We start from the raw sequence: 27,658 nt of genomic DNA, 5'->3' as shown, positions 1-27,658 counted from the left end.
GGCCAGACTTACTTGTGATCTGTGTATGACGACAGAGGCATAGCTCCCCTGAGCAAGCCACCTGGCTGTGCTGGATATCTTCAGCCCAGTTCCTGCCAGGTTAATGCTGAACTGTCCCTGGATTGTAAACAAGACAAATAAAAATGGATGGAATTTATAAAATATTTAACAATGTTCTTTGGCCGGAAACACCTGAATGTGAAGTATATAAGAGAAGACTCAATGTTTTTTAAGGGTCTTCCTTTATGAAAGAATATTGATACAACCTTGCTCTAAAGAAAAAGAACCAGCTACAAAAAAAAAAAAAAAATGTTTACATTGATTACAAATAAGTCTTCTCATATAAGAGACACGTGAATTAACACCACATAATGTTTGTGTAAAAGTAATTCGGTCCAGCCTGAGGACTCTAAGGTGTGTTAGCCAGAGCCCACGTTCCTGCAGCAATAGGCAAGTCCTGGCAGAAGGGATCTTCTCAGAGACTAATACCAGACTAAAGTTTCTCAGTTTTTGACCTCTAGTTGCTGACTTTCCTGATAAGTTACACCTGTTTATGAATTTTCTAGAATCTTCTATTACTGTGACTTTTGTGTTAAGACTATTACTTCCTAACCTACCACACAAAACAACTGAAGGTGGTATGACTGTCCTGAAGTGTATGTGGAGGTTATGCCCCATGATTTATGCGCATGGTGTGTGAGCCCCCTAGTGGCTTTATGGTCTAATTCTTTTCCGGACACAACCATTTAAGTCAATGTATTTGACTATCTTTATTAAAATTTAAACTTTAAATATCTTAACTGAGAAATGCATGAATAAAATGGGTAAATTCTGTGTCACATTTACAAGATCTTGCAATATAAAATTATACATTGAAAAAGTAAGACATTCTTGGATCACATGATACTATACTATCACAATATCCCATGGCTAAGACTCAATGATTCTTGAACAAGGCTGATAAAACACTAAGGGTTATATTATGTAAATGAAGATACTACCTTGTCATGAAAGCAAAGGTAAATGTATTTTAAATATACTTATAATACAAATTATTACTATTGCTAAAACAGTTATATATCAATTTATTTAGATTTCTGAGCAATTTTATATATTTCTTATTTAAAACCAAAATATAGATTCAAATACATTTTAATATGATAATAATAATAATATATGAAGAATTTTCCCCTTAGCAGAGATAATTTGTTTTAAATTCCAAAGAAAATTTCTTATTACATATATGACCTGTATTCTTGGAGCCCAGAAGAGGCATTAGGTAGGTACTCAGTGTTTTTGAAAGGATGAATTGAGTGCAGCATTAGAAAAATATATTCATACACATCTAAGCCATTTATACTCCATGGTGAATGACAATAATGCTAGACACATTGATATTCTATATTGGTAAATACTTGAATGAGAAAAACTGAATCTAAGGATGCATTCTATTATTTGATACTTAGTCAAATACAGGCTTTGCACTGTTTACCTCCAATTGATGTAAACTAATAATTAGAGTTCTCACCAAATAATATTTCTTAGAATATATTTCCATTTTTGTGATGTAGGTTTCCTATGATCAATCACTTACTGAGTGTCCCAATTGGGCCATGCAGTGTTTTCAAAACCAAATATCCCATTCTCCTATTTATTATTTACCTCCCTGCTCAAGGGTTCTGGGAAGCATTCAAATATATATGCACTGGAAGTGAAAGGAAAAAAGACATCTGACTACTGAGAGACTGAGGTCATCAGTAACAATCAGTTGGGTCTAGAAATAGCTGTCTTTCCATTTCTCTGGAATAATTTTCATGAAATTTACTTATGCCCTTGTTAAAAAGCAATCTAATACAATCTCAAAGAAATGGTAAAGCAGTTCATCTAAAATTTGGAATGATATTGCTAGAGGTAAAAATAGCTTTCACTCATTCAAAATTCATTGAGTGGCAAACACGGTGTGAAGTGCTGTGGAAGCAGAGAGACGTATCTCACTATAAATCTGACAGTGAAGAACAGATGGGCTGTTGCCGGGATAGGGACGGGAGAAACGGGCAAGGGCGGTCAAAAGATACAAACTTCCAGTTGTAAGAAAAACTCTGGGGGTGTAATGTTCAGTGTGATGATTGTAGTTAACAGTACTATATTGTATATTTGAAAGTTTCAAACAGAATAGCTCTTAAAAGCTCTTATCACAAGAAAAAATATTTTGTATCTATGTGAGGTAATAAACGTTAACTAGGCTTATTGTGTTAATCATTTTATAATATATACATAATCAAATCATTATGTTGTACAGCTTAAGCTAACAAAATGTTATATGACAACTATATTTCAGTAAAACTGAAGAAAAATAAATAAGTGAAACAGCATAGGTGTGTTAATAAATGTAATGCAATATATAGAGAGAATTACAGGTGCCATGAAGATACTGGCACATTCCTATGGGTCTTAGTAAGTGATTGAGTAAATACTTCCATTCTAAATACTTAAGATTAAGGAAGTGTACATTTTAAACTTAACTGTTAACTTGAAAAATTAGTTTGATACCGGAGCTGCTTAAAAAATGTTTTTTAAAAATAGTAAGAAGTTTACCTCCTCTTCTACTCTTGACACTTTTTAGACGAGACCACAATAAGAAGTAAAATACTTAACATTGTTAAAATTCACAGCAAATCTACCCAAAGCAATCTACAGACTCAATGCAATCTCTACCAAAATACCAGTGGTGTTTCTTACAGAAAAAAGAACAAATAAACCTAAAATGTGTATGGAACTACTAAAGACCCTGAATAGCCACAGCAATCTTATAAAAAGAACAAAGTTGGAAGTATTGCACTATCTGATATCAAACTATACTTCAAGGATACAGTAATCAAAGCAGCATAGTCCTGGCATAAAAACCAGAGACAGAGATCAAAGGAACAGGATAGAGAGTCCAAAAATAAACCCACACCTATTTGGTTAATTAATCTATGACAAAGGAGGCAAGAATATACACTGGAATAAAGACACTCTCTTTAATAAATAGCATTGGGAAAACTGGCCAGATACATGCAAAAGAATGAAACTGGATCAATTTCTTGCGACATATACAATAATAAACTCAAAATGAATAGAAGTCTTAAATTTAAGACCCAAAACCATAAAAACTCCTAGAATAAAACATAGGCAGTACACTTGTTGATATTCCTTTCAGCAATATGTCTTAGACTATGTCTCTTTGGGCAAGGAAAACAAAACAAAAATAAACATCTGGGACTGCATCAAACTAAAAAGTTTTTCACACTGAAGGAAAAAATTAACAAAACATAAAGACAACCTACTGAATGGGAAAAGATATTCACCAATGATTCATCTGATAAGATTAGGAGTTAACATCCAAAATAAGAAACTTGTACAACTTAACATCAAAAAACACAAACAATCCAATTAGAAAAATGAGCAGAGGACCTGAATAGACACTTCTGCAAGGAGGACATACAGATGGCCAACAACATTTGAAAAGATGCTCAACATCACTATCTTAGGCAAATGCAAATTAAAACCACAATGAAATATTATTTAATACCTGTCAGAATAGCTATCACCAACAAATCAAAGAAGTGCTGGTGAGGACATGGAGAAAAAGGAACCCTTACGCACTCCTGGTGGGACTGCAAATTGATGCAGTCATTATGGAAAACACAACTACCGTATGACCCAGCAACTCCACTCTATGGATTTAGCTAAAGAAATACAAAACACTAATTCAAAAAGATAATGCTGCAGTGAACATAGGGGTACACATATTTGCAATAGTCAAGATATGGAAGCAGCCTAAGTGTCCATCAATAGATGAATGGATAAAGAAGAGTTGGAATATTACTCAGCCATAAAAAAGAAGGAAATCTTGTCATTAATGACAATGTGGATGGACCTAGAGGAGTAAGTGGAGTCAGTCAGTCAGAGAAAAGTCATTACCATATGATTTCACTTATACGTGGAATCTAAGGAACAAAATAAATAGAGAACAAATGGATGGTTGCCAGATGGGAGGGAGTTGGAAGGACAGGTAAAAAAGGTAATGGAATTAATAAGTATAAATTGCCAGTTATAAAAAGTCACAGGGATATAAAGTACAGCATAAAGAATATAGTCAGTGTTATTTTAAATACTAGTATGGTTCAGATGAGAACTAGACTTATCCATGATCACAATGAAAGTTATAAAAACATCCACTCACTATGTTGTACACCTGAAAATAATATTGTATAATACTGGGTTGGCTAAAAAGTTCATTTAATTTTTTCTATAAGATGACTTTAGTAGTGCTTAGCTATCTTTAATTTCATTCAAAACAATTCTGTTAGATCGTATTGCGACAGCTGTCATATCAGTGTACATGTAAAAGAACATCAAAATTGGTACGTTTTTGTGTAGCCATTTTAATATTGAATATGGAAGAAAATATGCAACATTTTTGGCATATTATATTTTTTATTACTTCACAAAAGGCAAAAACACAACTGAAACACACAAAAAAAGATTTGTGCAGTGTATGGAGAAGGTGCTGTGACTGATTGAATGTGTCAAAAGTGGTTTGCAAAGTTTCGTGATGGAGATTTCTTGCTGGATGATGCTCCACAGTCAGGTAGACCAGTCGAAGTTGATAACGATCAAATCAAGACATTAATTGAGAAAAATCAATGTTATACCACACAGGAGATAGCTGACTTAATCATAATATCCAAATCAATAAAGTTACTGGTACAAATGAAAAATGTCTTTATTTTAAGGAAAAAAATAGATTTTTTTGGCCAACCCACTACATCAACTGTGATTGAAAAATTTTAAAAAATTTAAAAATAAGTGAAATCCTAATAGCCAATTCAAAAAGAACCAGGAGTTCAAGGAAATGAAGTATTTGCCTTTGAGTAATTGGCTGCATCAAAGAAAAAGTTAGTTATGGATATAAATAAGATAGAGGAGAAACATATAGGCATAAGCAAGTTATAATATTCCACTTCTCTGGCTGACTTGTTGGTCTATGTTTGCTCCTTTTATCATTATGCTTTACCATTTTAAAATATGTTATACATATTTTATTGTAAATGAGATCTAGACCGATAGATCTACTGTAAATTATTTTTAAAATTTGTAAAGACAAAAATTAAAATAATTACACAAATTTCAAAAAATAAAGTTAAAAGAACCACACTACCTTATTTTAATACTCATTATAAAAGTATCATAACCAAGAGAGTGCTGTGTTGGTAAGAAAAGAGATAGGTAGATCAAAGTAAGATAATAGAGTCCAGAAATAGATCCACATAAATATGACAATTGATTTTTGACAAAGATGGAAAGGCAATTAAGTGGGGAAAGTATTGTATTTTAAACAAATGTTAGGACAATTGGATGTCTATATGCAAAAACTCAAACTTCAAAATCAATCATAGGTCTCTCTGTAAAACATAAAACTATAAAAGTTTTTTAAAAAACATAGGAGAAAATCTTCAGAACCTTGAGTTAGTCAAAGAGTTCTTAAATATGATACTAAATGTAGAGCCCATAATGAAAAAACAATAAATTTGATTTCATTAAAATTTTTCCTTTTGGAAAGACACTAAAAAGATATAAAAGATTAGGTTCAGACCAGATGAAAATATTTGCAAATAACATATCCAACAAAGCACTTGTATCCAGAATTATAAAATCCTCTGAAAACTAAACAGTAAGGAAACAACCTGGTTTTTTAAAGGGGCAAAAGACGTGAACATACACTTCACCAAGGAGGGAGATGGCAAACAAACACAAGAAATATGCTCAACACCATTAACCATCAGTGAAATGCAAGTTAAAACCACAATGAGATATTACTGAAGATGGGGAGACAGACTAAAAACTTAGCAATACTAACAAAGCAAAGCAACTGGAACATTAATCTTTGCTGGTGGGAATACAAAACAGTGCAGTCACTCTAAAAAAAACAAAACAAAACAGTATTGCAGTTTCTTGTCAAGTTAAACACACACATACCATATAACCCTACAATCCCACTTATAGGCGTTTATCCTAGAGAAATGAAAATGCACATTCACACAAGAACCTGTACACAAATGTGCCATCAGCTCTATTCCTACTTTCCAAAAACTGTAAACAACCCATTTTCTCCCAATGGATGAATGGACAAACTGTAGGATAACCATACCATATCAATATGATGGAGTAATCCTCAGCAATTAAAAGGAACAAATTACTGATTGGTGCAACACAGATGGATCTCAAAGGCATCATGTTGAATGGAAGGATGCCAATCCCAAAAGGTTACCCACTATATGATTCTATTTCTATGACATTTGGATGATATTCCAGAAAAGAGAAAAGTATAGCAACGGAGGACAGATCAGTGCTCACAAGGATTTCCATGGGAGGAGAGGGCTGACCGCAGGCAAGGGGTGTGAGGAACTGTTCTATATTCTGATGGTGACAGTAACAGGAGTCTGTACATATGTTAAAACTGTATACCAGAAAAGGCAATTTTACTATTTTTTAGAAATGTATTTAATGTAAATGGCTATGACATCTATTTAAAGAGAAATATTTTCCAGTTGGTTTGCAAACAAAACCCAACTCCACACTGTGATAGAGACAAAGTGATTCAAAAAGGCTATAGAAACGCCCTAATAGGAAATTGTAATATATCACTTTTAGTAACAAGACAGATCAAGTGGGTAAAAATAAGGAGAAAGATGATCAAAAGAATATAATTAAAAGGGTAGATAATAAAGAATACACGTTCAAAATCCTTAACAACGACCTCTGTATACTCAGAATGAATGCTGGCCATGATCCACCAGCACTGGCTGAACGAGGTTATTTCTCTTGCTCTTATGTAATCAATATTAATTACAAAATAGCTAAAAAGCTACATTGTTTTTATTGTTGTGGATCTGTAAAAAGTACCAAATACTTTACTTCACTTTTGATATATGTATTCTAAACTCACATCACACTCCTTAAACTTCATCTTATATTGCAATGTGGCAAAGTTTATTTTCCCTAAAGAGTGCCATATGCATCCCTTCTCTCTTTAGCATTCATGTCCTGGGGTGCCCTGTCATATGCAAACACAGAGGATGTGGTTTTGACGAATCCCAAACAACAGAATAAGTTCTTTCTCTGACATCAAACATCTGGAGAGTATTCATGCAAATGTTGTGTAACTTAACACAGAATCTGGTTTATATATTTGACAAAACATCTCTAAGAATACATGGCAGTGTATATTTTTTGTAACACTAACCTCAGGCAGTTGAATACAGACTGAATGAGCATAGCTCCTCTTGGCAACACACACCTATGCCTGATACCATCTAAATAGAGCTTTGTGTTCCACAAATGGCTAGAGAACTAAGGAGCCATCTCACCTTACTGGTTCTGCCTCTCACTTTTTAAGGATCTGGGACAGGTTGTTAATACGGAGTGTCTCTTTCTCCAACTATAAACTAGAATTACACAGTTTACAGCTGCATAAATTCCTCCTCAGGGTATTGTAGGGGGAAAATGTAGTCACATAGAAGTTGAAGAAAAGGATTTAGAAATTAATGGAAATAGCTGTCATCATTTTAAAACCTGATTGTACTAATACCTCTTAATCAGATTCCATGCTCATTGAGAAATTTTTTGTTTATAAGAATTAGCTTTCTTTTTTGTTTTAAGGTTTTATTTATTTTTAAAGAGAGGGGAAGGGAGGGAGAAAGAGAGGGAAAGAAACATCAATGTGTGGTTGCCTCTCACATGCCCTCTACTGGGGACCTGGCTCACAACTCAGACATGTGCCCTGACTGGGAATCCAACCAGTGACCCTTTGGTTCACAGGCCCCCACTCAATCCATTGAGCCACAGCAGCCAGGGCTGTTAAGATATTCTTATAAGGAAAGTTCACTACTGAGATAAAAAGTTTGATTCTACTTGACAGTTGTATACCAATCTCCCATGATTTTTGTTGATGTCTCATTGACCAGATGTTACTCAATTCAACATGTAATGAAAAGGACCAGAGTCCCAGAACTTGGCGATCTTTCCAAAGTAATGACAACTATGTGACCTTGGAGCCTCCTCACATCTGTAGGTGGTATTCTTAATTTACTTTTCCCTAATTACATCTAGTGAATGACCAAAAGGCATAAATTAGAAGGAAGATGAGATGTTGGATAAAGTTGACCAGTCTTGGCATGGGTTGGTCTTTGAAGAATGAATAGTCTCTATTTAAGTGGGTCAAAATGAAAGTGTTATTATATTTAGAAATCCATATGTGAGGGAAAAGATTGTTTAGAATGCTGTAAGTTTTATATTGCTCATCCTTGACTTTAGAACAGGTGTCCAAAGAGACACAGTATAAGATTCAGAAAGGGGAGTTCAGGAGCAGAAGGATGGTCCTGGGAAGGGAAATGAATAGAAGATGTAGATCAGAGAGTCACCATCAGAGAGACAATCCTCTGGTAGACCAGTATGACTGAAGTAGAAAGGGAGAAAAACGGACATGAACAGAGTTCACTAGCCTCAAAAATTGAATGAGATTTCTTTGAAAAGTTAACTACCTTTAAAAATATAGCCAGTTAAACAACCATAACTGGTAACAGCGATAAGATACAACCATTTAAAGTCTCAGGAAATTATCCTAAGGTTACATAGCAAATGGAGAAAAATTAATGCAAAAAAATCTATGAACTCTAGATAAGAACAGTGAGCCTCTATGACCTTTGAACAAAACCTGTCCTCTCCTCCCCACCTCAACGAGGTGTTTAAAAGAATAAAGGAAGGCAAGATAGCTTCTCATCAACTACAAAATATCAGTGAAGAGATAGAAATTTACCTACCAGAAGAGCTGAAGGACAATTCTGAAGTTGAAAAGTACAATGGCCAAAATAAAGATTTCACTAGAACAAACAGTGGTTGGAGTTTGCAGAAGAATCAGCAAACTTAAAAATTATCAATAGTGATGATAAAAATCTCAAGAACAGGGAGGAAAAAAATGAAAAATAAACTCAGAGAAACAGGGACACTATAACTGCACCAGCATATGCATCATGGGAGTACCGAGAGGAGAGGAGAGGAGAGGAGGAAAGTGTATTTGAAGAAATAATGGTTGGAATTTTCCCAAACTTTGTGAAATGCATTAATCTAAATAACCAGGATGCTCAATAGGTTCCAAGTTGGGTAGACACAAAGAGATTCACAGCTAAAATGTCACAGTAAAGATGTTGAAAGAAAGAAAATCTGAAAACCTCAAGAGAAAAATGAGCACATAAGTGAGAACCCCGATAAGATAAGTTGACTTCTACTGTTTACCCGTAAGCTGGAGGATGGTGGGATGACATATTTAAAGTGCTCAAAAATAAAAACTGGAAATCAATAATTTTATAACAAGAAAATCAATCTTTCAAGAATGAAGGCAAAATAAAGATATTCCCAGATAAACAAAAGTGAGAGGATCTGTTACTAATAGACCTGTCTGACAAGACATAGGAAAGAAAAATATTTAGGTTATAACCAAGTGACACCAGGCATTAATACAAATCAACACAAAACAACTACAGAGTACTGGTAATAAGTATAAAATATACTATAATTGCATTTTTTCTCTTAACTGACTTAAAAAGCAATTATATAAACCACTATGTACATAATTATATTATTGACCTATAATATATATAAATGTAATTTATATTTGATCTCAATATCATAAATGAGGTAGGTAAAAACAAAGTTGTTTTAGAGCAAGAAAATGATACCAGCTGATATCAAATCTACAGGAAAAAATGAGGAGAATCAAAATGTTAAATAAAGAAGATTCATTAAACTATGGAGTTTTTGAGAATATGGCAGAAGAAATGAAAAAAAAAGACCTAAATTCATACATAGAGTAATAATATGTAACAAACTGAACACATTTTTATAATATGGAGATAGTATATGTTTAACAAGCAACGCAAAAAAAGGGAAGAGAAAATAGAGCACATATAGGACTACTGTTTCAATATATCACTGATATTACATTGTATAAATCTGAAGTAGATTCCGATAAGAGGTATACTGTAAGCCCTTGAGCAACCATTAAGAAAACAATTCAAAAAAATATAGAAAATTAAGGGAATTAAAATGTTTCACTAGGAAACATTCACTGAAAAAAAATATAAAGCAGTAAAGAAGGAAGAGAGGAGCAAAAACAAGACATATAGAAAACAAAAATTAAAATGGCAAATATAAATCTAGACATATCAATAATGACATTGAACAACAGAATCAAAAGACAGAGATCCAAGAAAGTGCTCACTGTAGGAGACAAAGACATAAACAGGTTAAAAGTAAATGGGATGAAAACATACATACCATGTACTATAAGCAACCTTGAGTGGCCATTCTAATATCTGATAAATTATATTTTAAGACAAAAAAAGGTATTACAGTTAAAGAGGAATATTTTATGGCAACAGCAATTATAAACATGCAATCATGTACAACAAAACCCCAAAGTAAATGAATCAAATATAAAGTAAATAAAGCAATTAGATTGAAGTGAGAAACAGACAATTTAACAATAATAATTGCAAAGTTTCAGTGTATAGAACAACCGGACAGAAGATTAACAAGGAAATGGAAGAGTTAAATGATACGTTAACTAGGCCTGACAGACTTCACCCAACAACAGCATGTACATTCTTTCCAAGCACACATTGAACATTTTCCAGGATAGCCATATGCTATGCCATAAAACAAGCCTCAATAGATTTAAAAGGATTAAATATTACAAAGTGTGTTCCAACCACATTGGAATGAAAGTAAAAATCAATAACAGAAGGAAATTTGGGAAATTCACAAATATGTGAATTAAACACCACACTCTAAAATCACCAACTGGTTAAAGAAGATGTAAGTGATCATAGAAAATACTTTAAGAAGAATGAAAATAAACACACAACACATCAAAATTTCAAGGATGAAGCAAAAGAAGTGAAGTTGTATAGCTGTAAATGCTTATATTAAAAGAGAAAAAAGATCTCATTATCAATAACCTAACCTTTTACCTAAAGACACTGGAAAAAGAAGAGCAAATTAAATCTAAAGCAAGAAGAATGGAAAGAAATGATAAAGAATAGTGGAGATTGATGAAATACAAAGTATAGAAAAGTAGATAAAGGCAACAAAATCAAAAGCTGGGTTTTTGAAAGGAACAACTGACAAACCATGGAAAAAGAGGAGACTCAAATTACTAAAATCAGGAATGAAAGAACATGACTGCAAATCTTAGAGAAATATATAAGGATTGTAAAGAGAACAATATGAACAACTGTATTCCAACCAATTAGCTAACTTTTATGAAATGGACAAATTCTTAGAAAGACAAACAACCAAAACTGACTTAAGAAGAACTAAAAACTCTGAATAAATTTACAATAAGTAAATAGATTGAATTACTAATTAAAACAACTTTTACAAAGAAAAGCCCAGGCTCAGATGGCTTTGCTGATGAATCTATGAAACATTCAAAGAATTAATTCTTCTCAAACTCTTCAAAAAAGTAAAGAGAAGAGGAAATGCTTTTCAATTCATTCTGGAAGGCCAGTATTTCCCTGATAGCAAAACCACACAAGGATATCACAAGAAAAGAAAACGGTAGACCACTATCACATAAATATAGGTGAAAAATTTCACAAAACAAACTAAATGTAGTAACATATAAAAAGGATTGTACACCATTACCACATGAGATTTTCCCCAGGAATATGAAGTTGTTCAGTGTAATGCACCATGTCACAATAGGAAAGGACAAGAACCACAGCATCATCCCAATAGATGCAGAAGAAGCATTTGACAAAATTCAACACTCTTTCATGATAAAACCACTTAAATTAGGAATAGAAGGGCACTCCCGCAACCAGATCAAAACATCTACAAAATACTCTCCATTAACAGACTTTATGATGAAGGACTGTTTCCTGCCTAAAATTATAAGCAAGACAGGATTGTCCACTCTCACCACTTCTATTCAACACTGTACTGGAAGTTTTAGCTAAAGCAATGAAGCAAGACAGAGAGCTAAAAGGTATCCGGATTGCAAAAGGAAAAGTAAAACTATCTTCCTTTGTAGATAACATCACCAGGTATACAGAAAATCCTAAGGAACCCATTTGAAATACTATTACACCTACTAAATGAGTTCAGCAAGGTTGTAGGATACCAGATCTGTTTATAAAAAAATATAGGCAAACATTAGTGATTTATTTGGGCCTCAGATTCGGGCGTCTCTTTGTGGGCATCCCTCTCTGTCAAAAGCCTTCTTTATCCTGAGCTGGACCCTGGTCCCCTGCTAATGCTGCCTCATGTAGCACACACGGACTCCACTCCTGGTTCCTGGATCTCTTGATTATTTAAAGATAGTAGAAGGCTTAAAGATAGCCACCTTTTTCGGTTTCCTCATATGACATGATTTAAACCCCTTTTTCCCCCGCTGGTTGCCACCTCCTACGCCTAGGTAACATAGAAGTTATTTTTCCCAACAGAAATTAAAAAATAAATATAATACGAATAACTCTTTTGGTCTTGATATTGTTCTGTGGTGCCTTGTGATTGTATTAGTTTGTTTAGAAATCATTGCATGCTCTCAATGAGTTATCATGAACTAACTCATGGTGCTTGAATAAAACACCTAAGTCTTTCAAAACATTGCCAAGATCTATCTGCATTTCTGGACCTAAGATTTATATGTTTATTCCAATTACATTTTCCTTATTTGCTTCAGCCCATAGTTCTAGTGTCCTTTTATCTCAAGCCATCTTCTCTAATATAGAAAATGCTCTTTCTAACATAAGCATACCTCCTGCATCATCTAATGAAAACTGTGAATGGAGATTTCAAAAACAGAATCCTATGACAAACCATTAGCTACTTTTATTCAAAATGATATCAATAATATAATTACTACCACTTGTGCATGATTTTTAAAATGAGCTAGGAATCTACCTGGCAATTTTATATTCATGTAAGCTTTATGTCTCTCTATCTTACCATAAAAATGTTGTTCACATGGACTTATAAAAATCTCCTTTAAAGGAGAATCTCTTTTCCGTTCCAGAAATCACAGATGCCAGAGAAGGGTATGTATAGAGAACTCCAGAAATAAAGGAATAAAACAAGAATAAAGACATGGAAATGTACTGTACTATTTCAGAGATGATAGAAAAGAATTCTGGGAATGCTACAGACCCAGGTCACTAACATAACTGATCTTAGCCGGGGTGTAGAAAGTCACATGCTTGTGATCCATTCATTTCCATGGACCAAGCAGAAAGATTAAAAATAATACAGCATCATAGGAGACGAAGTAGAATCTGAACAATTTAAAATTCTTGTTATTATACCTTTCAAACAAACCCAATATTGTCACCAAAAAAATGCTTTTCCTCCAAAGCTTACTATAACTTTTGAAATAAATTTCATATACGAAGTTTGTATTTTCTGACCACTTACATTTCTTGTAATATTATGATCAAGAAAATGAAGAGAAACTATCAATTTTTTCCTAGTTAGGGAGAAATAAGCATATCTGAAATACCTGTGGGCACCTGGCGGCACTGTAGCAGTCTCCAGCTGTAGCAAAGGGGACTGCTTTTCCATACATCGTCTGGGCAAACAGAAGGTCTGTAGCTAGAATATAATAAACAAAACTCTTTAGCACTGAGATGGTATATGTTTCAATCTTCTTTGCAAAACATCCTGTGCCTATTATATTCTTAAATACATTTATAGAATTCAAAATTTTAAGCAAAATGTGATAAACTTTGGGACTGTCATCTAATAGATGGTATTTGAAATCTATAAATTGAATAAGATCCCTAAGAGAATTACTGAGCCTTGGAATTCTTTAACACTCACTTTTGTGGACGATGAAGAGTAATTAGCCAAGGTGAGAAAGATGGATGAAAGAGTGGCCAAGGAAGGGGCAAAACAATGAGTGTGGTTTCCTGAAAGCCAGATGCTGCTGATGGCTCAAGTTAGATGAAAACCAAGAATTTGTCATTGGCTTTAGGGAACTTAAGGAAGGACTGGAGATAAGAGAGAGAAAGGAAAGTTTGCTGAAATAATGTTCTTGTGTAAGCACAAAACGACAAGCCTAGAGCACAAGCAGAGAGGGTGGCCTTACATGGGAGTGGGAACGGCTCACCCGCAGTAACCAGGTTAGAAGGCAAAGTCTATGGTGAACATTCAGGTAGGTTAGTAGAAGTGGCAGTGGTAGTTGGTGGAAATTCCCTTCTGGCTCTTATTTTCTCAGTGAGATAAGAACAAGATCATTAGCAATGAGTGACTTAAGTGGAATATTAAAAATGTGAAGGTTGCCGCTAGAACATAAGATGTGAGACTTTTAGGAAAGCGGGGGAGGGAATGGCGAAGGAAGTGCAGCAGAATTACTCAGGAGTGTGAGGGTCCTGTAAGCTCAGCAGTTACGCATTTACAGTGAGATGAGTCGTAAGGGCAATGTATTATTTGCCACAGAAAATTCATGGCGCAACTGCGAGTGGCTGAAAGGTTTAACTCAATCAAAACTGGGTTTTTGTCACACAGGTTTGAGGAAGGAAAAGAGACTAGCAAGTTGAAAATGTACACATTAAACATTGCACCCTCAGGGCCCAGCCCAATGCCTGGAAAAATGTCAGGGTTGGTTTTTTGTTGTTTGGGGTTTTTTTGATAAATTAATGAAAACCAACAGCTTAATAAACAGCACGTAAGTTACTCAGTGCCCATCATGTGCTGAGCAATGCAAATTACCTGACACACATACATTATTAAATAATAACGATTATTTATAGAGAATTTACTGTGTGCAAGGCATTCACTAGATATTTTACAAGTATTATTTCTTAATCCTCACTACCTCCCCCCATCCCTGAAAAAAACCAGGGGACAGAAGGAGGGAAAAATGAAAAGAAAAAACAAAAAGCCAGGAGGGTTTTCTCTCATTTTACAGATAAGGGAATTTAAGCTTAAAGACATATGTCCAAGGTCACATAACTAGTAAATGAACACGAAATTTCCACCCAGTCTAACTCCAGAGTTCATGATCATGGCCGCAGTAGCCTAACGCCTCCCCACTGCAGTAGCGGTCGGGTATCATCAGTAAACGGTACCCATTAGTACTACTACTAATAGTCATTATCATATGACTATAAAACAGATTATGTATTCATGCATTCACTATGAAAAGACATTTTTTGTTTCTTTTTATGACTTACGGACTATGCTAGGCATTGGTGATTCAATTGTAATTTAGAGTTTCTACCTCTAAAACTAACTTCTTTGCCTTTTCCTAGAGATATGTCACCTCCAGGATGGTAGACTGCTTAGTGTATGAGGTCTGTTTGGAAAAAGCCCAACCACTATAAATATAATGAGAATAGTTTGCCCAACACTGATGTAACCTGGCAGCCAAGGACAGTGGACTGGAATGCACATGTGTGAACAATGATGCATTTGCTGTACTAGTCAGTGGGGGCGGTAGATGCCGTTGAGTGAACATGTGTATTGTGTAGCCATCACATTCAAAATGACTGAGTGAGTAGACCAATAAATCTGCATCAAATTTTGGTTTAAGCTTGAACATTCCTCCACGGAAACTATCTGGGTGATTCAGAAGGCCACAGCTATGGGCAACTGGTGATTGGCAGCTTCATCACGACAACACACTTGCTCGTGCATCGCACCTCATGCAAAATTTTTTGGTGAAACATCAAAGCACCGTGGGGACTCAGCCCCACTACAGCCCAGATTTGGCACCTTGTGACTTTTGGCTTTTCCTAAACTAATATCACCTTTGAAAGAGACAAAATTTCAGACTGTCAGTGAGATTCAGGAAAATATGACGGGGCAGTTGATGGCAACTGAGAGAACTGTGTGAGGTCCCAAGGCGCCTACTTTGAAGGGGAATGAAGCATCATTGTCCTATGTACAATGTTTCTTGTATCTGGTATCTTCTTCAATAAATATCTCTTGTTCTTTTTCCTTTTTTCTTTTAATTTTTAAATCATGTTTATTCTATTACAGTTGTCTCAATTTTTTCCCCCTTTACTCCCCTCCATCCATCCCACTCCCACCCCCTGCTCCGTTTTCCATGCCCATGGGTCATTCATACATGTTTTTTGTCTAGTCCCTTCCCCTTCCTTCTACCATTGTCCTCTTTCCTCATCCCCTCTGGTCACTTTCAGTCTGCTCCATGTTTCCATGCCTGTGGTTTATTTTGTTCGTTACTTGTTCTTTGATTTTTTTAAGTAGATTCCACTTATAGGTGAGATCATATGGTATTAGTCTTTCACCAACTGGCTTATTCCACTTAGCATAATATTCTCCAGTTCCATCCATGTCATCGCAAAAGGTAGGAGTCTTTCTTTCCTTCCCTCCTACCTTCCCTCCTTCCTTCCTTTCTTTTTTAAATGCAGATTGATTTTACTTTTTAAATGTCAAAGTCAATTATAAAATATTTTAGAAAATTAAATCCATTATGAAGTCTCAGCAATTAAAACAACATGACACTAAATGTCTCCATTTTTCATAGTAGTGGCTGGATACTTTCTGGACAGGCTTCATCTATTAGGTTTCATAAGCATATTTGACCATATTATAAGCTGCTCCCTAAAAAGCCTCACCTTAGTCTGGGATCTGTGAATGAGACTTAATCTTCCTGCAATGCCAGTTACTAACTGTAGGAATTTGGACAAGTCACTTAATTTCAACAAATGCATCTTAGTTGCTTCATTTCCAACAACATGATGCAATTCTGTCTCAACTAATTGTTAAAAAGATCAAATGAGAACATTTATGGAAAAATACTTGACAAGTTGTAATCTAAAATTACCTTAAGCCCTGAAATAGTTTATACAATTATGTTGATGTTAACTTTATTCTTAATGTAATTGGGAAATTGAAGGTAGAGGGTCATATCTTGGAAGGGCACTAGGTATCTTATCACTAGCATTACCACTACATTTTTATTAAGGGTCCCCAAGGTCCATGTCATTGCAGGGGAAGTATATAACTTAAATTGTTTTTTTTTAATTATTAGCAACTATTGCCCCATGCTAAGCCCTTGGCTATATCCTAGCTATTATATATACCAGCATATTGTTGGACTTTCATTAGCAGAGAGAGGCTTTTCATTTTACAAATAGAGATTCAGCACTTACTTTTAATTTGCATAGATGTGAGATCAATCCGTATTTTGCTGAAAACTGTGTGTCCTGCAGCCAGGTAGTCATTTGTACATTCACAGTCTTGCCTCCTACTTCCATTAAAAGGACATTCATATGGATTTTGTAGTCTGTAATGATATTAGAATATTTTTAGTATTAGATGTAACCATCAGCCTGCAATGTAGGTAAACCTTGAAAATGGAAGATAAAAGATCCACTCTTCAATATGACAGTGTCTACAAGTTGTTAAATGAGAAAGAAAAATCACTCAAGGTGAACTTATAAAATTATCAATGGGAAAGGCAAGACTAGTGGAAAAAAGATTTCAGCTCTAGCTCTCCTAGCTTTTGTTAGTGGAATTAATATGATTTGTATAAAAATATACATAGCTCTTAAATTTTCTTTAATGTTTCCCCACTGTTCACCCACAGTATGGCTCTTAGTCCATTTCTCCGTGGGTATATATTATATGATTGAACAGATACGGACAACATTAAGTCCTAATATGTCCACTTGCTTATAAATTACTTGTGGAAGGATTGAGTAAAAAGGAAAAAGGACTCATGGACATGGACAACAGTGTGGTGATTGCTAGGTGGCGGGGGGTATAAGGGGACTAAATGGTAATGGGAAAAATACAATAAAGATTACACTAAACAGTAAATTACTTGTCCCACTTCCAGTCTATTCATGTATCACTCTGAATGCTGGACTTTCTGATTTTCTTGAAGAAATATTAAAAAACACACTGATTAGCCAAAACACATCTCATACCTAAAACCATACACTTCAGAAAAGTTGTCTTCTTCGCCTTTGACCAATGATATATATTCTTTTGGGTTCTCCAAGTGCATCCCTGCACAATAGACCTAAAGGGAAAATGCAAACATCTAGAAAAGCTTTTTTCAAAGTCAAAAATCAGTGATAAAATCAAACAGGAACTGTTTTCATAATACCTTTATAATTCTTCCCTCAATGTTAAGGTAATAGTCACCATCTTTAGTAGTGTTGTTTTTCCCTTGGATTTCTTTGCAGCTGGTAAATGTTTCACCTTCAAAGACAATTGAATACAACTTATCAACAATGAACAAATTACAAACACGGCATGAATTTAACGCAATTATACAAATATTCTACTTTCAAAAATAGGCACTTCATTTTGCATAGCATGACTACTACCAATATTTATCTTCACATTTTAACTGAAACTTTTTAGGAACACTTAGGTATGAGGTAGATTTTTAAGTCTATTACTTACAGTCATTGACATAACATTTCTTTCGAGCATCTGGCTTTAAACGCTTTAAACATAAATCACTGGACCAACCGTCTTCAGCCATGCACTCCACTCTTCTCTCCATCATCCCAACTCCACAAGTCACTGAGCACTGCAAACAGAGTAAAATTTGAAAGTAAAGTATATAATGGGTAATAAGGCCAATGAATCCATCTCTCTTCTCAGACTAGGTCCTTTGGGAACAAACTACTGCTCAAGAGTAACTAGACCTACTGCACATACAAAAATACCCTGGAGACTGGAATCCTTACACATTCGCCTAAATCTGATATTTCCCAGTTTTTGGCTTATTTTGATTTCTTTTGTATAGCTAATTAAACAGCACAGTATAAATACTTTATAAACATTAATTCATGTTGCTATTTAAGACCATTTAGTTTCTTTCTCATTGTTATTTACTGTTTGTAAAGCAGTATTTGTTTTCTATCCTTTAAATTGGAAATGGAATATAGTGCAAGTAACTTTTATTACTTACATATTAAATTTATTTACTTCTTCACCTAACCAATAAATATTTAAGTATCTACTCAGAATGCAAGCCACTGTGCGAGGCTCTCTGAGCAATAGATATAAGTAGGTTATAGTAAGCATAGAAAAAGAGATAATCATACAAGTAACTGATAAAGTGATTTTTAGACAACAGCAGTATGAAATAATTCTGGAATCTAGTTAGCTGTGCAGATACATCAGCATCCCACACCTAGAAAGTCTCATTCAGAAGGTTTTAATTCATAATTATATACTGACCTTGCTCCACTTTCCAGCTTTCCAAGTGGCCATGTGCAAACAGCTGCTAAAATTGCATTTGTAAACCTGAGGCGAAGGTAGCACAGGGCATTCTGGATAGTCTATAGGCCAAAGCTGACTGAGCTTGTCTAGCTCAGCAGATCGGATCCTAACGCAATATGTAATCCTCTGTGGGTAACTATATCCACAGTTACCGGAACACTGAAAAATATTTACAAGGGGAAAACAATATCCTTAAACTTAACCAGGGCCTAATATTTACCAGATGTGTACACACACACACACACACACACACACACATAAATATAAACAATATACACACATTATGCAATTTTATCCCCACAATAAGCCTATTCATTAGCTTCATTTACAGATGAGTAAACAAAGGTTAAGAGACATTTGCTAACTTTCTCAGAGTTGTACCAATAAATGGAAAGGATCCACATCCAGGCTAAATTGACTATTTGTACTGCCTGTGGGGTTTTTTTGTTTTGTTTTGTTTTTTGCATTACACTATTCCAATTCCATTACACTACTAAGACCATCTTAACTGAATAAAAATTTATGTCCCAAATAGGCATAGCTTTGGGGAAATAAAACATGTGTGAAGGTTATTATCTAAAATAAAGGACATTTATTAGGGAACAGCAGACTGACCAGTGCATACATACATGTGAAGACACCAACTGAGGCTAAGGAATGAACCAATCAAAAGAGATAGAAATTACTTCATCTGGTACTCACAAGCTGACAAATCTTATATACATGCATTCTACAATATATAGAACACGCAGGAGGGTTTTGACACAGCAGGGGGGAATAAATTAACCCTAGACTAAACACTGCACTGGTGTGATGTAACAAAGCTTAAGGGTAAGACAAGAAAGGTTCAAACTGTCTCCCTACAGATTACTACATTCCAGAATGAAGGTCAAAATATATGACTAGGAATAAAAAATATCCAGTAGCCAAAAAAGGTAAAATTCCTGTCTGACATGCAATAGAAAATTAAATGTCATGCAAAGGAGAAAATACAGTCCATCATAATGAGAAAAAATCCATCTATCCAAACAGACCAAAAGGGTGAGTTAAAATGGCAGAGAAAGGCTCTCCAAAAATTCCCTCCTTCATAAAAGCCATGAGAAAACTGGCAAAATTTGTCAGAATTAACTTTTTCAGAACTCTGGAAATTAACCAAAGGCTCGCAGCAGTTCAGGAAGCATTTATTCAATAAGTCTCAGAAGAGGGAGCTTTGTGATGTTTTAACTTGCCCTATCCCCATTCTCCCCTCCCCAGCTCCACAGCAGCCTTGAAAATCAATAGCCCCACAAACATGGTAGAACCAAAGGGGCAGGCCAGGATTGGCCATCTTTCAAAGATTTCATTGCAGAGACTTATTCTTTGAACTGTTTGGCGGTTTTCTAGAAGAACCCACTTGCAAGGCAGCCTTTATTTAACTTAACTAAAGCTAACCCAGTGCTGAAAGACTTTTCCCTCCAGGGGCAATTGTTGAATTAAAGGCCATTGTTTAACTTTGCAGAGATCATATTTGGGGTAAACAATAGGCTAGCTGAAAGAGGTTTCAAAGGAAAAGCTGGGAAATGAGATGTTATTCAGGGCTTTGAAAAGATTCAATGTATTCATAGGACTCTAGAGTGTCATGGACATGCACGGGGTTGTGCACATGTCTGGGGCTGTACACATGTTCAGGAAGCATCTGAAAAGGGCCTACAATCTCACCTCTGGCTGCTGTCAAGGCTCTGTACAAGCAGGACCTGAAGGTTAAGAGATGTCAGCTGCCTGGCTGAGTGTTAAAGGTGCCTTACACACGCACACAGAAGCCCCTGGCAAAGGCTGGAGATTACTGTTTCCAGATATCTAAGGGAATCACTGTCCAGTCATCCACTGAAAACCAAACTACTCAAACAGAGACTTTACAGTTAGTTCAGAAAAGTTACTAAACAAACAAACAGTAACAAACAGCAACAACATTAAACTCTGGGGAGGAGGAAGAATCTGAATAGACCTGTAAAAAATAAAAAGGTTGAATTAATAATCAAAATATTCCACACAGTGGAAAGAAAGCCCAGGACCAGAGGCCTCGCTGGTGAAGTCCACCCAATGTTTAAAGAAGAATGAGCATCAGCTTTTCCAAAACGTTCCCCAAAAAAAGAAGAGTAAGGAACACTTCTTAATTCATCCAGTGAGGCCAGTTTTTCCCTCATACCAACAACAGACAAAGGTATCACAAGAAAACTATAGACCAATATCTCTTATGAATGTAGATACAAAAACCCTCAACAGAATACTAGCAAAAATGTCCAGAAACATATAAAGTGGATTATACAGCATGACCAAATGAGATTTATTACAAGAATATAAGGTCATTTCAATATATGAAAATTAATTAATGGAACACATCTATTCTGCTTATAGAATAATAGACAAAAACCACACAAGAATCTCAAGAAATGAAGAAAAAGCATTTGACAAAATAAAACATGTTTCATGATATAAATGCTAAGTAAAACAGGAATAGAAGGGTAATGGTAAAGAGAATCACCAATAAAAAAAATCTATAGCTAACATGTATTCAACATACAAAAATCCATTCTATTTTAATGCATTAGCAGTGGACAATCAGAAAATGAAATTAGGAGTGCAATTCCACTTACAAAAGCATAAATATTTAATATTTAGGAATAAATTTAACAAAAAAATGGCAGTTCACTTGTACACTTAAAATTATAAAACGTCCTTGAAAGAAATTAATAAGACCTAAATAAATGGAAAGACATCTCTTGTTCATGGATTGGAAGACCTATTAGAATGGCAGTATTTCTCAAATTTATCAGAATTCAATGCAATTTCTAACAAAATCCCAGGTGGCTTTTACATAGAAGATGACAAGTTGATCCTAAAATTCATAAGGAAATGTATGGGACATAAAATAACCAAGTAATCTTGAAAAGGAAGAAAAAAGTTGGTTCCCTCACACTTCCTGATTTCAAAAGTTACTGTAAAGCTATAGTAACCGAGACTGTGGACCTGACATAAGGATAGACACATAGATCAGGGACTAAAATTGAGTTCAGAACAAAAAACCATACATTTATGACCAATAATTTTTGCCCAGGATGCTAGGATAATTCAATGAGGAAAGAACAGTCTTTTCCAGACATCCGATTGAGACAACTGGGAAGCCACATGCAAAGGATTAAGTTGGATCACACCTCACATCATATACAAAATATCTACTTGAAATGTATCAAAGACCTACATGTGAGAGCTAAAATTATAAAATAAAATTATAAAATTCTTAGAATGAAGTATAGGTGTGAACCTTGAATAGTCAATAGTTTCTTAGATATAATACCTAAAGTACAAACAACCAAAACAATACATATATTTAACTTCATCAAAATCAAGAAAGTTTGTGCATCAAAAAATGCTATAAAGAAAGTGAAAGGCAATCCACAGAATGGGAGAAAATATTTCCAAATCATATAGATGATAAAGCGTGGTACCCAAAAAGTCTATAAAGAATTACAGCTTAACCATAAAAAGATGAATCACCCAATTTAAAATCAGGCAAAGAATTTGAAGAGGTATTTTTTTCAAAGGAGATATACAAATAGCTAAAAAACATAAAAAGATGCTCAATATCATTAGTAGAGAAATGAAATTCAAATATGCAATGTGATACCATCCATAACCACTTGGATGGGTATATTCAAAATGACATACTATAATAAGTGTTAATGAGGATATGCAGAACTCAGAATCCTTAAACATTTCTAGTGGGAATGCAAAGTGATGCAGCAATTGTGGAAAACAGTTTGGAATTTCCTTAAAAATTAAACATAGAATTATCATAATATTCAGCAATTCTACTCCTAGCTATATGCCCCAAAGAATTGAAAACACACAGCCATACCAAAATTTGTACACAAATGTTCTTAACAGTAGTCATCATAATAAAAAAGTAAGCCAAACCAAATGTCCATCAACTGCTGAATGAATGAGCAAAATGTACTACAGCCCTACCTACAATGGAATATTATTCATTTCTAAAAAGGAATGAATTACTGATATATGCTATACCAAAGGTGAGTCTTATGAATATCATGTTAAGTGAAAGAAGCCAGATACAAAAGGTGATATATTGTATAATTCCATTTGTATGAAATGTCCAGAACAGGCTAATCCATAGAGGCAAAAAAACTGGTCGCCTGGGATTGGGGGAAGAAGAAAATGTGGAGTGACTACTAATGGGGATGAAGTTTCTTTGGGGGGCAATAAAATGTTCTAATATTAGAGTATGGTGATGTTGCACAAACTCGTGAATATATGAAAATTCGCTAAGTTGTAAGTGCACACACATGGATGTTCAAGTTAGAAGAGAAGGACATTAAAAAGTTATTAATAACTTAGTATGTTTAAAAAGTTAAGTAGAGACATGGAAGATATAAAAAGTGAAATCAAATTTCTAAAGATGATTCAATACCTGAGTTGAAAAATATACTGGATGTGGATAATGGCAATTCAGACATCATAGAAGAAAAGGTGAGTAGACTTAGAGATATCCATAAGTGAAATATTTAATAATAAAAAGAAATAAATTAATGATACATACAACCTGACTGAATCTCAAAATATTTATGAGACATCACACAAAATAGTATATACTGTATTATTCCATTTATATAAAAAGGAATGTAAGTTAGTATAGCAAAAGATCACTAAATAAAAACAGATTGAGTTACATGTTAGGTGAGGAAGGGAGAGGGGGAGAGGAGGAAAGAATTACACAGCAATACAAGAAAATTTGGGGAGATGATAGAGATGCTCTTTATTTATGGTAATGGTTTTATGAGTGTATCCATACATCAAAATTTATCAAGCTGTACACTTTAAATTCATGCAGCTTACTGTTTGTGAATTACACTTAATAAAGCTGTTTTTAAAAAGCAGGCAACTCTGCAGGGTCAGTTAGCCAAACTCTTCCCAGTAGCTGATTTCACAGTTGGCACTAACTGACACTTTGGAACTGCACTGTTTAACATCCATGTTGCTATTATTCTATCTGTACCATCCAATTGCCAGTGGTTTTATTCCTTAGATTAACAGGCACACTGTTGTCTGCCCCCATTATCAAATGTAGACCCAGATTCTCCTGCATCAAATTTTAGATGCAGGTGTTTCCCACCCCCCTACCCCAGGAGCAAAACTTCTCTACTTCCTTTCATTGCCTTACCTGAGATGACTCTCCAGTTACCACAATATACTTGCAGGGAAGGTTCTGGCACCTTTTGATCGAAAGAGGTCTGGTTGAAGGATCACAGAAACTTTCATTGACTTGGATGTTTTGTGCATCGATGCACTGCACTTGCCGACGTGTCTCTTTCTTCTTACATGATGTTGAGCACTAGAAATGCAATGACGGAATGAGTGACACTAGCCCTTATGCAGCCTCTTTGAAAGTTTACCTGTCAATACTCACATCCGACCAGTGTCCTGCCACCCACTGGTACTGTGTGCAGTCCTGGCGCCAGCAATGCCTCTGAAAAGGAGGCTGGGTGGACCGATCGCACATTTCTTCAGCCACGCGACCAGCGCCTCTTAGTCTGCAGTGCACATCCCGCTGCTGAACTCCAGGGCCACAGGTCACAGAGCACTACAGAGAAGCCCAAATGATTTGAACAACTCACTAACAAACATTCAACTAAGTCAAAATAGCAAAACAGTGCCGTGGCATTTTCTTATTTCATTTAAACTTAGCTTGATATTATATCGTGCATTTGATAAAAAAAAAAATACATGCAATAAGTATTCTCAAGGTTGTCTAATGGGAAGCATCTCTACAAATATACAAATAGATTTTATTTCGCAAAACCTAGTCAGGTCTTCTGGGAACTATGACAGGTTATATGACACATTATACCAGGCACTCCAGACTAATTAGTAACCTTCTCTTCCGACTTAAACATACTTAATATCTATAAAACCACTCAACAAAAACTGTTCTACATTGTTTTTAAACATCATTTAAATCCTTACAATGTATGCATAATCTCTCTCAAAGAAACAATTCCAAGATTATGTTATGTTCATCTTTATACTTGCAGTACCTACTATAGTTTGGGGATCCAATTATTTGCTAATTTGTTGGTTCATGATTACATCTCAGTGGACAAGTTTTGAGAAGCTGGTTGTGTAAACATAGGCAAACTTGTCTTAACCTCTCCAGGCCTCATTTTTCTTATATGTACAATGAAGATTTTGTGTGATTTGTAAAATCTCATGAAACACTTCCCAGTCCTGGCAACAGCTCTACAGTGGAAGTACCAGGGCTGAGGACCTGAGACGCAGAGATGCGAAGTCACTTGCCTGAGCTGCTGCCCCTAGTTAGTGGGGATGCGCGTTGAAGCTCAGTTGTTTCTGAGCCCAGACTCCGAGTTCGCCCTAGGCTACTCCTAGGGGCAGGGAAAGGACTTGGCAACCCCTCAGGCTCTTTCGGCTCTAAAATGCCAGTTCATATAACAGCAGAGCTTGGCCATACGTAAGCTGTGATGCCAACATTAATAAAGTATGGAGAACATCCAGCGATATTATTTATTTTGTGAGGTTTCTTTTTTCTTCATACTCCTTATTCCAGAAGGGATTGAAAGTCACCTTGAGTGATATTTGGGGGACGCATCACTGTTGCCAACTATGGTATGATAAGGGTGAAAAAATCAGGTTCTTTATTAAGCTCTCTCTTTCTATAGGCGTTCCAGGGTAAGTCATTTCTTTTTCCACAACAGTAAATATGCATCTGCAGAATATGGTTTTACCGTGAATGAAAAGTAAAATCCCGCAAAAACTAAGAATTTAGTTCACCTGATAGACTCAAATTCTTCTTACAGATGGGTGCAGCATTTTTATTCTGAAGGCACATTAGAACTGTTTTCTATCTTGTATATATAAACAGAAATGGACTCCAAAGATAACTTTTATTTAACCTATGAACATTAAACATTTCTGTAGAGCTTATATTCATTTTATGTTTAAGCAGTTGAATTGTGCCAACCCACTGAATGTTTTCACAAAAAAACATACAGCTCCTTAATATGTTGACAATAATAACATTATGTGTGTTTTGTGCAGGGCACAGTATTAAATAAACTAAACTATCTGTATGTAGTTTAGCTTATCTGAACCTCTTGCGAAAATGTTTAACCTCCAAAATAAGGCTCCTGCAAACATTTTCCAGGGGTAATTTCAAAAATATAAATTACATTTGGAAAACTTCCTGCCTCTAAACCTGGAAAAAAATAACTCACAAAACCCAGCTTAGTAAGACATTCTATCAGACAATATAATTTTCTATAATTTAATAAACCACAATGGTTTATTGCTCCTTTGATCACAGTATGCATTTAGAAAAGCCCTGAGACCATGGGTGACTGCTATTGGGGCCTCTTCCCTGAAAGGAAACAGAATGGACTACTGCTTTAAAAAAAAAAACCAGGAATGTTTGTTTTTCAGTTTTTTAGAGATAAGAGTATAAAAGTGTGAGTGGCTGCAATTTTAGATTTGAACAGATAATTTATGACTTGAATGAAATATTTCTTAGCCTGATCTTATCAGTGACTGTAATTGCCAAATCCAATAAAAACATTTCAGATCTTTTCTTAATCCCACGGACACATTCAGTATCGCTGAGCACCTTCTGTAGAGTCTTTCTGGCTCCTGGGAATGAAATCCCCCTGGTTCCAGAGCTCTCTCCTCTTCTGAGACTGCACCTTCTCCAAGTTCCTAACTGACTCTATTTTCTCTGTTCAGCCTTGAAATGTTAGCATATTTCAGAGTTCTGTTTATAACTTGTTTCTCTCTACACACTCTGAGTGCTCTCTGAGCAATTTCTTCTATGCATCTATTTCTAAATAATTTAGAAATGTTCTCTCCAGCCCTGATCATAATTCTGAGCTCTACATTTATATTTTCATGCATTTTCTACATGGATATGTCAAAGGCGCTTGAAATTCACCATTTCCAAAGCAGAGTGCATTGCCCTTGCCCAGCCCATTCCTCCCACAGTCATGCTGGGAAGACAGATCACCCGCTCTTCAGCACACTGACTTACTACCAGAACCTCCCAGGGTGCATCTCTAATCCCAAAATACGCATCCTTATTTAACAGCCGTACAGAGCTGTATATATATATGTATAAGCATTCAGTGTGAGGCTATAGTTACAAGTATAACACAAGTAATTGATGGGAATGCACTAACTCACCAACACTATAATTTAGTTCAGGCAGGAAAAATCAGCCAAGTAGACTATACACAAATATACTAAAACAGTGCAAAGACTGGCACTTTAAAGATTTGACAGTGGAAGTGGA

General features: G+C 35.2%; 1 protein-coding gene across 1 annotated transcript in view; it reads right to left on the bottom strand.

Moving 5' to 3' along the window:
* Positions 1 to 27,658, bottom strand: part of ADAMTS20 (ADAM metallopeptidase with thrombospondin type 1 motif 20) — a 163,588-nt gene that overhangs the window by 2,343 nt on the left and 133,587 nt on the right. Inside the window, exons 30-38 of the mRNA XM_054591215.1 lie at positions 24,773 to 24,946; positions 24,527 to 24,697; positions 19,270 to 19,470; positions 18,484 to 18,613; positions 18,182 to 18,276; positions 18,000 to 18,094; positions 17,220 to 17,353; positions 13,601 to 13,692; positions 13 to 117 (exon numbers count right to left, since the gene is read on the bottom strand). Of these exons, the coding sequence (XP_054447190.1) occupies positions 13 to 117; positions 13,601 to 13,692; positions 17,220 to 17,353; positions 18,000 to 18,094; positions 18,182 to 18,276; positions 18,484 to 18,613; positions 19,270 to 19,470; positions 24,527 to 24,697; positions 24,773 to 24,946 (1,197 nt within the window). The remainder of the gene's footprint in view (positions 1 to 12; positions 118 to 13,600; positions 13,693 to 17,219; positions 17,354 to 17,999; positions 18,095 to 18,181; positions 18,277 to 18,483; positions 18,614 to 19,269; positions 19,471 to 24,526; positions 24,698 to 24,772; positions 24,947 to 27,658) is intronic.

Source organism: Pteronotus mesoamericanus, unplaced genomic scaffold (genome assembly GCF_021234165.1).
Source record: "Pteronotus mesoamericanus isolate MK-2021 breed Mesoamerican mustached bat unplaced genomic scaffold, CSHL_Meso_final scaffold_21, whole genome shotgun sequence".
In the NCBI taxonomy this organism is placed as follows: Eukaryota; Metazoa; Chordata; class Mammalia; order Chiroptera; family Mormoopidae; genus Pteronotus; species Pteronotus mesoamericanus.
This window is presented reverse-complemented; position numbering and strand designations above follow the sequence as displayed.